The following is a 13,872-nucleotide window of genomic DNA, read 5'->3' on the forward strand; positions in this document are numbered from 1 at the left end:
GGCGACAATCCCCTCACCCGTTGGTGGAGGCAGCTGATGGGTACCGGCTGGACAAGCGGAATGCAGCTTTGGTGGTCGCTGAAGCAAAAACTCTGGTATGGGAGGAGTTCGGTGAGGCCATGGAGAACGACTTCCGGACGGCTTCGAGGAAATTCTGGTCCACCAGCCGGCGTCTCAGGAGGGGGGAGAAGTGCGCCATCAACACTGTGTATAGTGGGAATGGGGCGCTGCTGACCTCGACTTGGGACGTGTCGGTGGGGAGAATACTTCGAAGACACGCCACCGACACGCCTTCCCATGAGGAAGCAGAGTCTGGAGTCTCTGAGGCGGGCTCTCCTATCTCTGGGGTTGAAGTCACCGAGGTGGCCCCAGGGGTGGATGAAATTCCCCCAGAGTTCCTAAAGGCTCCGGATGTTGTGGGGCTGTCCTGGTTGGCACGCCTCTGCAACATCGCGTGGACATCGAGGACAGTGCCTCTGGATTGGCAGACTGGGGTGGTGGTTCCCCTTTTTAAGAAGCGGGACCGCAGGGTGTGTTCCAACTACAGGTGGATCACACTCCTCAGCCTCCCAGGTAAGGTCAATTCAGGGGTGCTGGAGAGGAGAGTCCATTGGGAAGTCAAATCTCAGATTCAGGAGGAGCAGTGTGGTTTTCGTCCTGGCCGTGGAACAGTGGACCAGCTCTACACTCTCGGCAGGGTGCATGGGAGTTCACCCAACCAGTCTACATGTGTTTAGTGGACTTGGAGAAGGTGTTCGACCGTGTCCCTTGGGGGGTCCTGTGGGGGGTGCTTCGGGAGTATGGGGTACGGAACCCCCTGATTTGGGATGTTCGGTCCCTCTACGACCGGGATCAGAGTTTGGTCCGCATATCCGGCAGTAAGTTGGACTCGTTTCCGGTGAGGCTTGGACTCCGCCAAGGCTGCCCTTTGTCACCGATCCTGTTCATAACTTTTATGGACAGAATTTCAAGGCGCAGCCGAGGCGTAGAGCGGGTCCGGTTTGGTGGCCTCAGTATTGCATCTCTGCTTTTTGCAGATGATGTGGTTCTGTTGGCTTCATTAGGGCGTTATCTCCAACTCTCACTGGAGCGGTTTGGAGCAGAGTGTGAAGCGGCTGGGATGAGAATCGGCACCTCTAAATCTAAGACCATGCTCCTTAGTCGGAAAAGGGTTGAGTGCCCTCTCCAGCTCGGGGATGAGATCCTTCCCCAAGTGGAGGAGTTCAAATATCTCGGGGTCTTGTTCACGAGTGAGGGAAGAATGGTACGGGAGATCGACAGGCAGATCGGTGCAGCGTCTGCAGTGATGCGGACTTTATATCGGTTCGTTGTGGTGAAGAAGGAGCTAAGCCGAAAGGCGAAGCTCTCAATTTACTGGTCGATCTACGTTCCTACCCTCACCTATGGTCACGAGATGTGGGTCGTGACCGAAAAGAACAAGATCCCGGATACAAGCGGCCGGAATGAGTTTCCTCCGCAGGGTGTCCGGGCTCTCCCTTAGAGATAAGGTGAGAAGCTCAATTCATCCGGGAGGATCTCAGAGTAGAGCCGCTGCGCTTCCGCATTGAGAGGAGCCAGATGAGGTGGCTCGAGCATCTGTTTAGGATGCCTCCTGGACGCCTCCCTGGTGAGGTGTTCCGGGCACGTCCCACCGGGAGGAGACCCCGGGGACGACCCAGGACACGCTGGAGAGACTACGTCTTTCGGCTGGCCTGGGAACGCCTCGGGATCCCCCCGGAAGAGCTGGATGAAGTGGCTGGGGAGAGGGAAGTGGATGGATGGAAACTGCGGAAATGGTAAGACTAAAGTCATCTAAGATCAAACATTTTCCATTCCTGGACAATTGTATCCCCGTTATCTTCAGTCAAAAAGTCAGTCATGAAATGAGGGCTGGCATTTAATGTTTATGTTAATGGAGGTCAAACTATGGCAGAAGTTGGCAGTGTCAATTCAGTTGGTGAGGGGCAAAAACGACACATTGCTGGTGCTACGGATACTTTTTATAGTGCCTTCTGATCCTTGACAATAATTTGCTATTGATCTGTCTTGCTCATGTGCAATAATAATGCAGTCTCTCATGCTCACTTCACTCCTTTCTCTCCAAAGTGATGGCATTCTAATTGGTCAAGGGCCAGAGGTTGTTGTTGTTGTTATGGTAACCTGAGAGCACTTGGGGTGGTTAGGTGGTGGTGATGGTAGTGGTTGGGTGGAGATTGGAGGGGCGGAGGGCACCCACAAGACTGTAGGGAGTACTAAACCAAGCCTTTCTCAGTCACTTCAGAAAATTGACAGTGTTTGACATAGTTCCACCTGACTGTGTATGTGCACACGAAAGAAACCGTGTGAATGGGGGGGATTGCACACTCCAAATCAAATCCTCTCAAGAGCAACATACATTGCTTGTGTTGAATTATCTTTCACATTCTAGCCCCCTTCTTGCTTCCCCCTGGAGTCTCAAATCAAGTACAATTATTTTTGTATATTTGTAATTCTGCATTTCATAGGTTTACCAAATGAGACTGCATTAAACTATGTGCCCTTTGCAATAATACATTTTGGAGTAGTTGGGAGTAAACAATGCACCATATTAATGCAGTTTGTTTGAAATAATTGCCCTTGAAAAGCACAGTTGTTGTGGAAAATGGATTTTGGGACAGAAGAAATTAAGAACTTGGACAATACACAGAACCAGATGCCTGTATATAGTATAAAGTTCGTAAGTGGGAAATTATCAATTAAATCCTTATTTCAAATATATTGTATAGTGTTGAAACGCTATTTATCTCACTTTTAAATTATGGCTCATTTTCTCACATGTATTTTGTTGTTGTTTGGCACATATAAAACACTGTTCATCACCAAAAGAAAACCATACCTTTTAGGGGTATTTTTCTTCAGCTAGAAATGGGGCCTTAGACAAGGTGGAGAGAATTATGAACAATTCCAAATAGCAGTCAATATTAGTAAATGTCAGGGAAAGCCTACTAGAGCAACCAAACTTGGTTTGTGGTAATGAGAGGCATTTTATATGTTGGCAGGTGTGTACTGATTCCTATATGGGTTTAAAATTTACTGGTTATTTCAAGGCTTTAGACTATCAGGATTTTTGAGGCCGATCACCAATCAGCAATTTTTAAAAAACGATAACCGATCACAAGATGGAGCAATGTGTCTATTTACATGACTTGTTCATTTATGGTATATAATTGTGCACCGTATACTGAGTAGTGTATCTTCAAAATTATTCTCTAGAATTTTAGACAAAAGTTAAAACATCAATGACCTCTAGGGGGCATTCAAGGATTGGCCGGTGACATAAGTTTAGGTCAAATCAACATTACAACATGACAGAAATAATGTGTGCTAACTTACTGTAATAAAAATACTTTAAGAAATACTGTTAATGACATGCTAACTCTAACTTTTTCACTGTCCCGGCTATATGGACGGGTGTTGTCCAGAGTTTGCGTCCGTTTGGCTTCCCCCCCGACCCCACGCTGCGTTGCTTGAACGCTGCACGCTCCTCTTTGTGTACATTCTTCAGGTGCCCGATCAAATTTGTTGTGTTGAAGCATTTTGAGGACGTTCCCCACGACGTACTTCAGTTGTGCACAGACTGCAAATAACTTACGTGTTGTTTGTCTGAGACACCGCAAAATAGTCCCACACCGACGACGCGTTTTTTCACCGACAAGATTAAAAAACTTTACAGGCTGTCAGATAGTTACAGTACTGCGCCACAAGATACGTGACAAGACTAAAAATAAACTAGCTTTTGGATTCATACGTGACGAAGACTCGGAGTAAATGTATTGGGAGTTCACCCACCGATTGATGACGTCATTGATCGGATCGGCGGATTACAACATGAAAGCCGATCAGCATTAAATGCTAATTATCGGCCGATACCGATCAGATCGGTGTCTTGTTATTGCTGAACACAGCAACATCCCAGCTATAAGAGGTTGTGCACACTTGTGCAACCTCATTATTTCAGTTGTTTATTTTACTTCCTCTCTCAAAAATATCTCTTTTTTTTCAACTGTGTTGTACAGGTTGGTGGAAAGAAGTTATAAATGATTTATTTTGGTCTCATTTTTCTACATCATAAAAGCCCATTTGAACAGGGGTGTGGAGACTTTTTTTTTTTTATTATTAAATCCACTGTATAAGCATATTCTGCTGTTGCTACCGGGTCTAATTTTGAGGTTCCAGTACCCCTCAGGTGCTGAAAAAGCAGGAGCCTGAATGGAGTGTGCTGGTGTGGGATGAAGATTTCCATGACTTGAAAAACGAGGCTTGTCATCATTGAAAGCAATTTCAATGCACAGGGAGAGAAAGCTATTGAGATGAGATTGTACAACCAGTGGCAATCCTATATCTCCTCAGTCAGGGACCAAACTCCATCCTTCAAGATGACAATGCTCGCCCCCACAGAGCGGTGTTCATCTGATACTCCCGCCAGAATAAGGGCGCACAAAGAATAGAGTGGCCTGTAACAGTGCTCAACTCAACACCAACAGCAGTCAGGTGATCAGCATTAGAAGGTGTTCTGGCTGTGCAGAGTTCTTCCAAATGTGCCGAAGACTATTTGTTAAAAGATTGCATTGCAAAATTATCAATGGTCTTATTTAATTCCTTGTTTCTGATAAGTCTTGAACTATGCAATCTGGATGCCAAACAGCAGTCAATAGCAGCACAATAAGCTGTTTTGCATTGGCAGTAAGTGCACGTTATTTACAAATGGGGCATCATTTAAAAGAGGGGAAGAAATGGCTTTTCAACAGTATACATTTGAAATACGCATCTTTACAGAACGATCAAGAATAGCGAAAATCAGCGAATAATCGACCGCGTGAATAAGTGGCAAAATCCCACCAATAAGCGGTTTCTGTGAAAAATGAGCGTAGGTTCCCCCCAAAATAAAAAAATAAATAAAATAAAAAATATATTTGAACAACATTTTATCAATTTCATGGTCAAACTATCAGGGCAGCAACCCGCAGCATACACAGGGATTTATGTTGCCAGCAGAGGGTAATATCACCCAAAACGGCAGCCCCCTGAGATTGACTAATTATTCTATTTAATTCTTATTCCACAAATGCAATATTAACCAGAATACCGTGTTTTGATTAGTGGTGGCACCTACAAAGTATTCTTGTAAAAAAATAAAATAAAACAAATTTAATTTAAAAAAAAAAAAAAAGGGTTTAGTACCCCTTTAAGTAGTACAGCTTGAACTTTTACAGTTTGCAGCACAGACAGTGATTTGAGTCCTTACCCGTCATTGAAAGTTGCACACACAGGAGCTGTGGTAGTCCCAGCTGCCTTTGGTTTGTTGACCTTTGCATAAAGCCTATCAAACGGGTCTTCAGGTATGGCTCCTGGGTCACAACTACGATTGGCTTGCCCAGAAAAGGTTGATGGGCCTTGGGGAGAAGGGGTCCTGACATAGCTATGCTGAACTGCATTATGTGGAGAGGATTGAAGCTGTGGCTGTGCTGGTGAAACCATATTTCGGTCCTTAAAGGATTGTATTCGGGCATAATTGGGATCTGTGTCATCATCCTCAACATTTTCATATATGGCTCCACCACCTGCAACTTGTTGGTCTTTGGGGTGGTGCTCATGCAGATCGGGATGTCCGGCCTCAATTCTGACAGATGGAAAGAACAGCTTTAGTTAAAACATTTGAAACATTGGAAACAGCAGAGTATAAAGAAAAGAAAAATGACTGCACCAAGGACTGTCCACGTTTTACTTTAGGATGTTTGGAAAGAATGTGATTATGGGCCAGAAGACTGTGTGAAAATTAGGACATTTCTAATGAAACTACACATAACTGCTCTATTGTTCCAGGGCTCAGCTTTGAGAAGCATGGAGCAGTGAGGAAACAAAAATCAATGTAAAAAGGAAAAGAAAGAAAGAAAAAAAAGATTAGCAAAGGCTAATTACAGTGTTTATGGCAGAGGCCTTTTTTTTTTCCATTCCGGAGAAAACAACAATGGGAAAAATAACTTATTCCCCACCTCTCACGCTCGTCTTTCATCCTCTCAAATTCCAGGTCAGTCAGAGTGTCTGACTTCTGACGGTGCAAAGCTGCCTTGGTTTCCTTCTTGTCCTCTTTTTTCTTTCCAAATCTGATCAGGTCACAGTAATGGAAACAATAGTCGGGAGGGGGGGGGGGGGGGGGGGGGGGGTTATAGTGTATTAACAAAGGGATCTGGTCATAAAATCATATGACAGATTACATGAAAAAGTATTGAGTCACCACAAGAGCATATTGGCTTGTAGTCTACACATTTGTGAAACTTTTAAAATAAAAATGAAAGCAAAAAAAAACACAACCTTGGTTGAAAATCACAGAGAAGACATAAATTTATGAATTCAAGGAGGCATACTTCAACTAAGAAAACAGTAATTGTGTTTTACAATTAATACTCAACTATAATTATAATTTCATATACTGTGTACCTGTGTCTAGAAAGCAAAGCATGGGTGCAGTCAGTGAATGGGGCGATCGATCAGTGCCAAAACCGAAATCTAACCTTTTATGAGTACTTTCATTTGTCTTCAAAAGGAAGTTACATTCCCACAGTGTGACTGCAGTGACACGCATTGAATGCATTAACACCACTAAGACCATTGTTGACAGGAAATATAATGGAAAGGCATCAGCAAAGTCTGACAGGCAGCCAGTTGGATGAACGCAAAAGCTCCTGCTCTGTCATTAGTGGGAACAGAAGGATGACTTGTGAATATTCATGACCTCACACTACATTCTTTACCACCACTCATTTGCATGTGAGGATGATTTAATCATAATTATGTACACAGGTTATTAAAGCTACCATCTGTGTAAGAGAAGTTGGTTGTAGGGAAAATGTAATTTACTTGTAAGCTATTGACTTATTTTAATGGTTGATTTCTTCATAAGCAATAATGTGCCTGTATGTGCATTATCCATATTTTCAATTTCGCACTGACAGAAGCACCAAATGTACTAAAAAAAGATTAGTCCATCACTCTGTTCCAACACAGCTCCCTCCAAGGTCTTTCTATAATTGAACCGCATTTCAGTGCGTTAAAACTGTACTAATTCCAAATGTCTTGGGGAATTTACTGTATATGGCATCAGAGCATATAGCCGCAAAGACCGCTTAGTCTTAATTTCTACTTGATTTTAGGTGTGCTTATTTTGCCATAGGCAGGAACATTTTCTTAATTTACATGATCGTAAAATATATATATTATTATTTGCGTCTGATGAGGCGGTTGTTGGAAATGCGTGAAAATCCGTTCTTAACCCCCCCCCACCTCCTCTCTCTTGGAAGACAGATGGGGATTACTAAATAGTAAGACGGGGAATTTGCAAAACTTTGATGGATTTTTGTAGACCCAGCAGTCATGGGATCTGGGAAAAATTAGCAAATAGAAGGGTATTGCTAAACAGCATAAAACCCATTCCGAATCAGAAAAAAAGTGTTGTAATCTTGACTTTACACCAAACAACTTTAGGGGAAGACTAGTGATGCTTTAAATTACATTCCACAAAGCACAACAAAAATCCCTTTAGTTCATCTGAATTCAATGCGGTTTAGAATAGAAAATCCTGATCTAGCGTTTCCACCACAGGGCATGAAAGTAAAGCAGTGATTGTGGTCTCAGCAATACATACATGGTTTAGAGCTACAGCATGGTATTGTGATTAACATTGCGATTAAAACAGATGAATTCATCAGTTTTTGTCCATCTCAGGGGGCTGCCATGTTTGGCAATATCGCCCTTCTGCTGTCGCAATAACAAGTCAGTCTCTCACGCTTGCGTTGGCAATATCACATGACCAAAGCAGGAAAACAGGTTGCGTACTCCCCATGTATGCTGCGATAAGCAGCATAACAACGGGTTGATGACATGGTGGTTTGAACGCAAACTTGCTAAAATGTTGTTCGAACCACCAACCGAAATTGTGGTTGTGTTGGGTTAATATGGGAAAGGAGACAGTGAGCCACATTGTTATTTTTATTCAGCTGCTCTTCTGTCGCCCCTCCCTTTGCCACACCTCTCTCTGCCATCACAGCATGCCGACCCCTTAGGAAATCGCTGATTGACATTGTGCAACCGTGACAAACAAATGCAGCCTGCAAACACACACGCACACACTCACAGAGACACAGCCGATTGGCAGGCATGACACCAGTCAGTGACACATCAATGACTTCCTGTCACATTGTTTGATTGGCAGCTAGGGTGTCACACACCCCTTTTCGAGCATGTTCTCTGTAATTATTAAACAAAAGCAAAGTCTGGTCAGAGGTTTTTGCATCATAAGTCAAGAGGCAGCTCCTATGCAAAACAAAAGCTTACACGTTTCTGCTTGTGATTATAAGGCTTCTTTTAATGGTGGCCAGCGGTCTGGGTCAGGACTGTCAAGGTCTCATGCGGACCCACGGTGAATTAAATAAAGATAGTTATGTGCGCCCCACAGGACACTGTCACAGACTATTTACGGGCTAGACGCAACACTACGGTAGCGCCTGCTGTGATCACGTGACCATTATGAGCCAATAAAACTGTTTGTATACTGAAAGAGATTTGCAGGATCTGCACGGGAAGACGTGGTTACAGTTTAACGCTATATATCCACAATTCAGAACTACATAGTTCTACATCTTTTCACGTTTTCAGCAAATATCTTCAAACTAGCAATAAAGTTGTAAAATGTATTTAGAAACAAATCTATGAGTTTACGTGTTCAACAAATAAATAAAGGTGTTCAACAAAATAAACTCGAGCACAGACCAGTGCCAATCCATCCATCCATTTTCTTTACCGCTTATCCTCACTAGGGTCGTGGGCTGCTGGAGCCTATCCCAGCTATTTTCGCCAGCCAATCGCAGGGCACATTGAAACCAACAACCATTTGCACTCACATTCACATCGACAGGCAATTTAGAGTCTTCAATCAACCTGCCACCCATGTTTTTGGGATGAGGGAGATAACCGGAGTGCCCGGAGAAACCAGTCCCAATATCACAGAAAATAATTAAGTTTGTGCGCAAACATATCAAAACAACAGTGTAGGGGTCAGTCATTGCATAACGCAGTGGCCACCAACAATACCTGTAGCAGGTTTACAGATTTCCAACAAGAACTGGGTACAGTCCAGTTCAGTTTGGTATGCATTTTATTTATGTTCTACAGTAACAGGAACAAACAATTAACAACCCAAACAGTCCCATTTTTCAGTACCCTTTCATTGGGGTTTCTGTTGGAGAAGTACAGGTGCTTGTGGGAACCATGTTGGTGACACTTTTTATGTATATACAGTGCATCCAGAAAGAATTCACAACACTTCATTTTGTCCACATTGTGTTATGTTACAGCCTTATTCTATCCATCCATTGTCTTCCGCTTATCCAAGGTCAGGTCGTGGGGGCAGCAGCCTCAGCAGGGAAGCCCAGACTTACCTCTCCCCAGCCACTTCCTCTAGCTCTTCTGAGGGGATCCCGAGGCGTTCCCAGGCTAGCCGAGAGACGTGGTCTCTCCAGCGTATCTTGGGTCGTCCCCGGGGTCTCCTTCCGGTGGGACGTGCCCGGAACACCTTACCAGGGAGGCGTCCAGGAGGCATCCTAAACAGATGCCCGAGCCACCTTATCTGGCTCCTCTCAATGCGGAGGAGCAGCGGCTCTACTCTGAGCCCCTCCCAGATGACCGAGCTTCTCACCTTATCTCTAAGGGAGAGCCCGGACACCCTGCAGAGGAAATTCATTTCGGCCGCTTGTATCCGGGATCTTGTTCTTTCGGTCACGTCCCACATCTCGTGACCATAGGTGAGGGTAGGAACGTAGATCGACCAGTAAATTGAGAGCTTCGCCTTTCGGCTTAGCTCCTTCTTCACCACAACGAACCGATATAAAGTCCGCATCACTGCAGACGCTGCACCGATCCGCCTGTCGATCTCCCGTACCATTCTTCCCTCAATCGTGAACAAGACCACAAGATATTCGAACTCCTCCACTTGGGGAAGGATCTCATCCCTGAGCTGGAGAGGGCACTCCACTATTTTCCGACTAAGGAGCATGGTCTCAGATTTAGAGGTGCTGATTCTCATCCCAGCCGCTTCACACTCTGCTGCAAACCGCTCCAGTGAGAGTTGGAGAGCACGGCCTGATGAAGCCAACCGAACCACATCATCTGCAAAAAGCAGAGATGGACCCCCTCTACGCCTCGGCTGCGGCTAGAAATTCTGTCCATAAAAGTTATGAACAGAATCGGTGACAAAGGGCAGCCATGGCAGAGTCCAAACCTCACTGGAAACGAGTCCGACTGACTGCCGGCGATGCGTACCAAACTCTGACACCGGACGTACAGGGACCGAACAGCCCGTATCAGGTGGTTTGGTACCCCATAGTCCCGAAGCACCCCCCACAGGACTCCACGAGGGACACGGTCGAATGCCTTTTCCAAGTCAACAAAACACATGTAAACTGGTTGGGCGAAATCCCATGCACCCTCGAGGACTCTGCCGAGGGTGAAAAGCTGGTCCACTGGTCCACAGCCAGGACGAAAACCACACTGCTCCTCCTGAATCTGAGATTCGACTTCCCGACGGACCCTCCAAGAAGGCATGTCGGTGGAATTGAGGAGGTCTTCGAAGTAATCTCCCCACAGGCTCACAACGTCCCGAGTCGAGGTCAGCAGCGCCCCATCCCCACTATACAGAGTGTTGATGGTGCACTGCTTCCCCCTCCTGAGACGCCGGATGGTGGACCAGAACTTCCTCGAAGCCGTCCGGAAGTCGTTTTCCATGGCCTCACCGAACTCCTCCCACACCCGGGTTTTTGCCTCAGCGACCACCAAAGCCGCATTCCGCTTGGCCAGTCGGTACCCATCAGCTGCCTCAGGAGTCCCACAGTCCAAAAAGGGCTGATAGGACTCCTTCTTCAGCTTGACAGCATCCCTCACCGCTGGTAGCATTATTCTAAAATGTAATAATAATTTTTAAAAGCAATTCTTCAAATTTCTAAAAAAAATAAAACAAGTTTGCAAATGTATTTAAAATATTCAAATCACCTTTTATACGTTAAAATGCAACACAAAGTGCTTTACATTGATAAAAACAGACAGTTAAAATAGGAGCAGGGAGGAGTATACGGGGAAAGAGTCAAAGAGGTTTTATCTTGCAAGAAATAAACAACTAAACTGTACTGTATGAAGCGCTTCTCAACCCCACAATGGAGCTAGCCAGTCTTAATGGGCCACGCTGTTGAGACAGGATAATATGCTCATCGATGGAACATTTTAAGTCTACCAGAGGTGTCACATTTGGACCAGCTGGCGAGAGAAGAGCATGAGGAAGGAGAGAAAGAAGAAACTGCATGCACAGCTGCAGAACATTAGCGGGATACGCACGCCACATACGCACACCAATGATTCACGGCGAGCATGAGCCAACTATGTGACGACCATCTGACTCTGTGACCAATCACAATGTGAATATTCATGATCTCTGGGCTGCATATTTTTTCAAATGTATATTTACCATTGTTAGTCTGCATGTCTTTTTTTTTTTTTTTATATTGTACTCTCTCGCGCGCACACGCACGCACACAAACACAAATGACTGGCATATCTGATTGGCAGATGGCAGCAGTCTAGTTGATAGAGCCAGCTGTCCACTTTCATTTTAATGAGTTAATGTGAATTAAAATGGAATTGCATTGAAGCCTTTCTGGTAATTTGACTTTTATTTGAGAGATACTTTGCAAGAAAGAAAAAAAAACTATATATATATATATTTTTCTTTTTCAGATGGTGCACAGACGAATGAAAAGGTAATTGCAGGTAAAGCAAAAGTGTGAACACTGAACATGATTAATATAATCACACCTAAAACCAGACACATTAGGAATATGTCTGACTATCCCACTGCCTCCAGTGCATTATGGTATATATTTACCCCTACACGAATGTGGCAAATCTGAGAGTAGATGGAACCCTGAGCAGCACCAATTTGCCCTCTTAGTCTATAACCATTACAGGCAATCAAATGCAAATAGGGACCTGAGGCTTGAGGGAAAAGAAGGCCAGGAACATTTCTGAATGATACAAAGATTACGGTACTACAGGGCTGGAGAGCAAGAGGCTCCAGAAAAATGGCTAGAAGGAAGAAACTAAGATGGTTGATGCTCCAATTAACTAAAATGAACGATGACATTTAATATAAGGGTCTCGAAATATATTACAGGGGATCCTTGGTTTATGATGCTGTTTGTCATCTCAAAATGTCATAATAACAGTAAATACTTGTATGAGAAACACTTCTAGGCCACAAATATACGAAATACAGTGGCAACCACATGAACATGCATGTTTGTGCACGCCGTTCATAATCTTGAAAATATCACATAGGGGCAGTCGTACACCGAGGATGCTCTGTATATAAAACATATTTAAAAGATTAATCACATTGCTCAGATACAAAGAGTGACACTACCGTACAAAATAATTGAATTGATGAAGTTCGACCTAGATGTCCTTTCGATCAGGACCAAATCACATACATCAACATCGCCAGTACCTTTAGCTTGTATAACCCAAACAGGAGCAAATCAATAGCTAAAGGAAAAAATTGGCAGTCGACCGATTGGAAGAAAAATAATGAATTTAATTAATCATGCAGAAATGTATAAATCACAGCTGTCTTATGGAATGTATCATGAATGAAGATGGAGTTGATCAGCTGCTGATAGAAATGCTACAGTGTCGAGTCACTCACTTTAGATGTATTTGCATACAGTGGATATGAAGGGGAAAAAAAAAAAGGTCTCCACTCCCCTTTTCAAATGCCAGGTGATTGGGATATAAATACGACACCATGACAAATCATTGAATCTCTATTTCCAACAATTAATTACCTACAACCTGTATGACTCAATTGAAAGAAAAATTAAATCTTTGAGATGTGGAGTAAAAATAAACAACTCAGATAATGTGATTGGACAAGTGCGCACACCCCCTTATAACTGGGGATGTGGCTATGTTCAGAATTAACCAATCACACTCTCTCACGTAAAACTGGGGCCAGCACACACCTGCCACCATTTAAAGTGTTTCTGATTAACCTCAAATAAAGTTCAGATCTTCTTGTAGGCTTTCCCGTCTGTGTTGGTGGTCGCTGTGTCTTTGCACGTTTATCCCTGCACCTCATTTTCCGGTGAACATACCCTTCTCCTTGTAATATTACTGTCAAGTTATTGTTTATTTAACCATACCGCACAGAGCAACCAGTACAAAAACAATGTACAGCTTTCATTTCCTTTGGTTTGAAAACATATTTCTTCCCTTTGCCACCACTGGTACAATTTTGTAGGGAAACTGAAAAAAAATAAAAAATAAAAAAATAAAACATACTACTAAAAGAAAAACATACTAGTGTACTCGCATTTATGTTGTTGTTCTAGCATATTAGTATAGTTACCAAATATTTCAATATAAATAGCTATTGTGAGGCACAATCAGTGGAATGTGACGGTGAATCTAGTTCTTGATTTTTTTAATTATTTTTTTTAATTTGCACTTCACAGTGACAGCTTTCTCAACAAAAGTGATTTACAGATCAAATTACAAGCACATGCTTTTCTACAGATGTGCATCAATGTAATGGTCATGAGAAATCCCCGTTCAGTAGCAAAAAGCTTAAAAAATATAAATACATTAATTGAAAAAAGGCCTGATATCAGGTTCTAATTAAAGCAGAAAGTCCACGTTGTTCAAAGAAACACTAAGCCCATTTACACCCTGTGTGTACCTACTGTACTCTCCCTCTCACACTGCAAGATTCGTATAGTATTTGAGTTAATCACA

The 13,872-nt window shown here is 43.5% G+C and overlaps 1 protein-coding gene across 4 annotated transcripts in view; it reads right to left on the minus strand.

The window, feature by feature from the left end:
* pard3bb (par-3 family cell polarity regulator beta b) overlaps positions 1–13,872 on the minus strand; it is a 146,755-nt gene that overhangs the window by 55,835 nt on the left and 77,048 nt on the right. For all 4 annotated transcript variants that reach the window (XM_061691603.1, XM_061691602.1, XM_061691605.1 and 1 more), the window contains exons 21-22: positions 6,033–6,143; positions 5,285–5,659 (exon numbers count right to left, since the gene is read on the minus strand). In XM_061691603.1, the coding sequence (XP_061547587.1) occupies positions 5,285–5,659; positions 6,033–6,143 (486 nt within the window). The remainder of the gene's footprint in view (positions 1–5,284; positions 5,660–6,032; positions 6,144–13,872) is intronic.

Source organism: Phycodurus eques, chromosome 12 (genome assembly GCF_024500275.1).
Source record: "Phycodurus eques isolate BA_2022a chromosome 12, UOR_Pequ_1.1, whole genome shotgun sequence".
Lineage (NCBI taxonomy): Eukaryota > Metazoa > Chordata > Actinopteri > Syngnathiformes > Syngnathidae > Phycodurus > Phycodurus eques.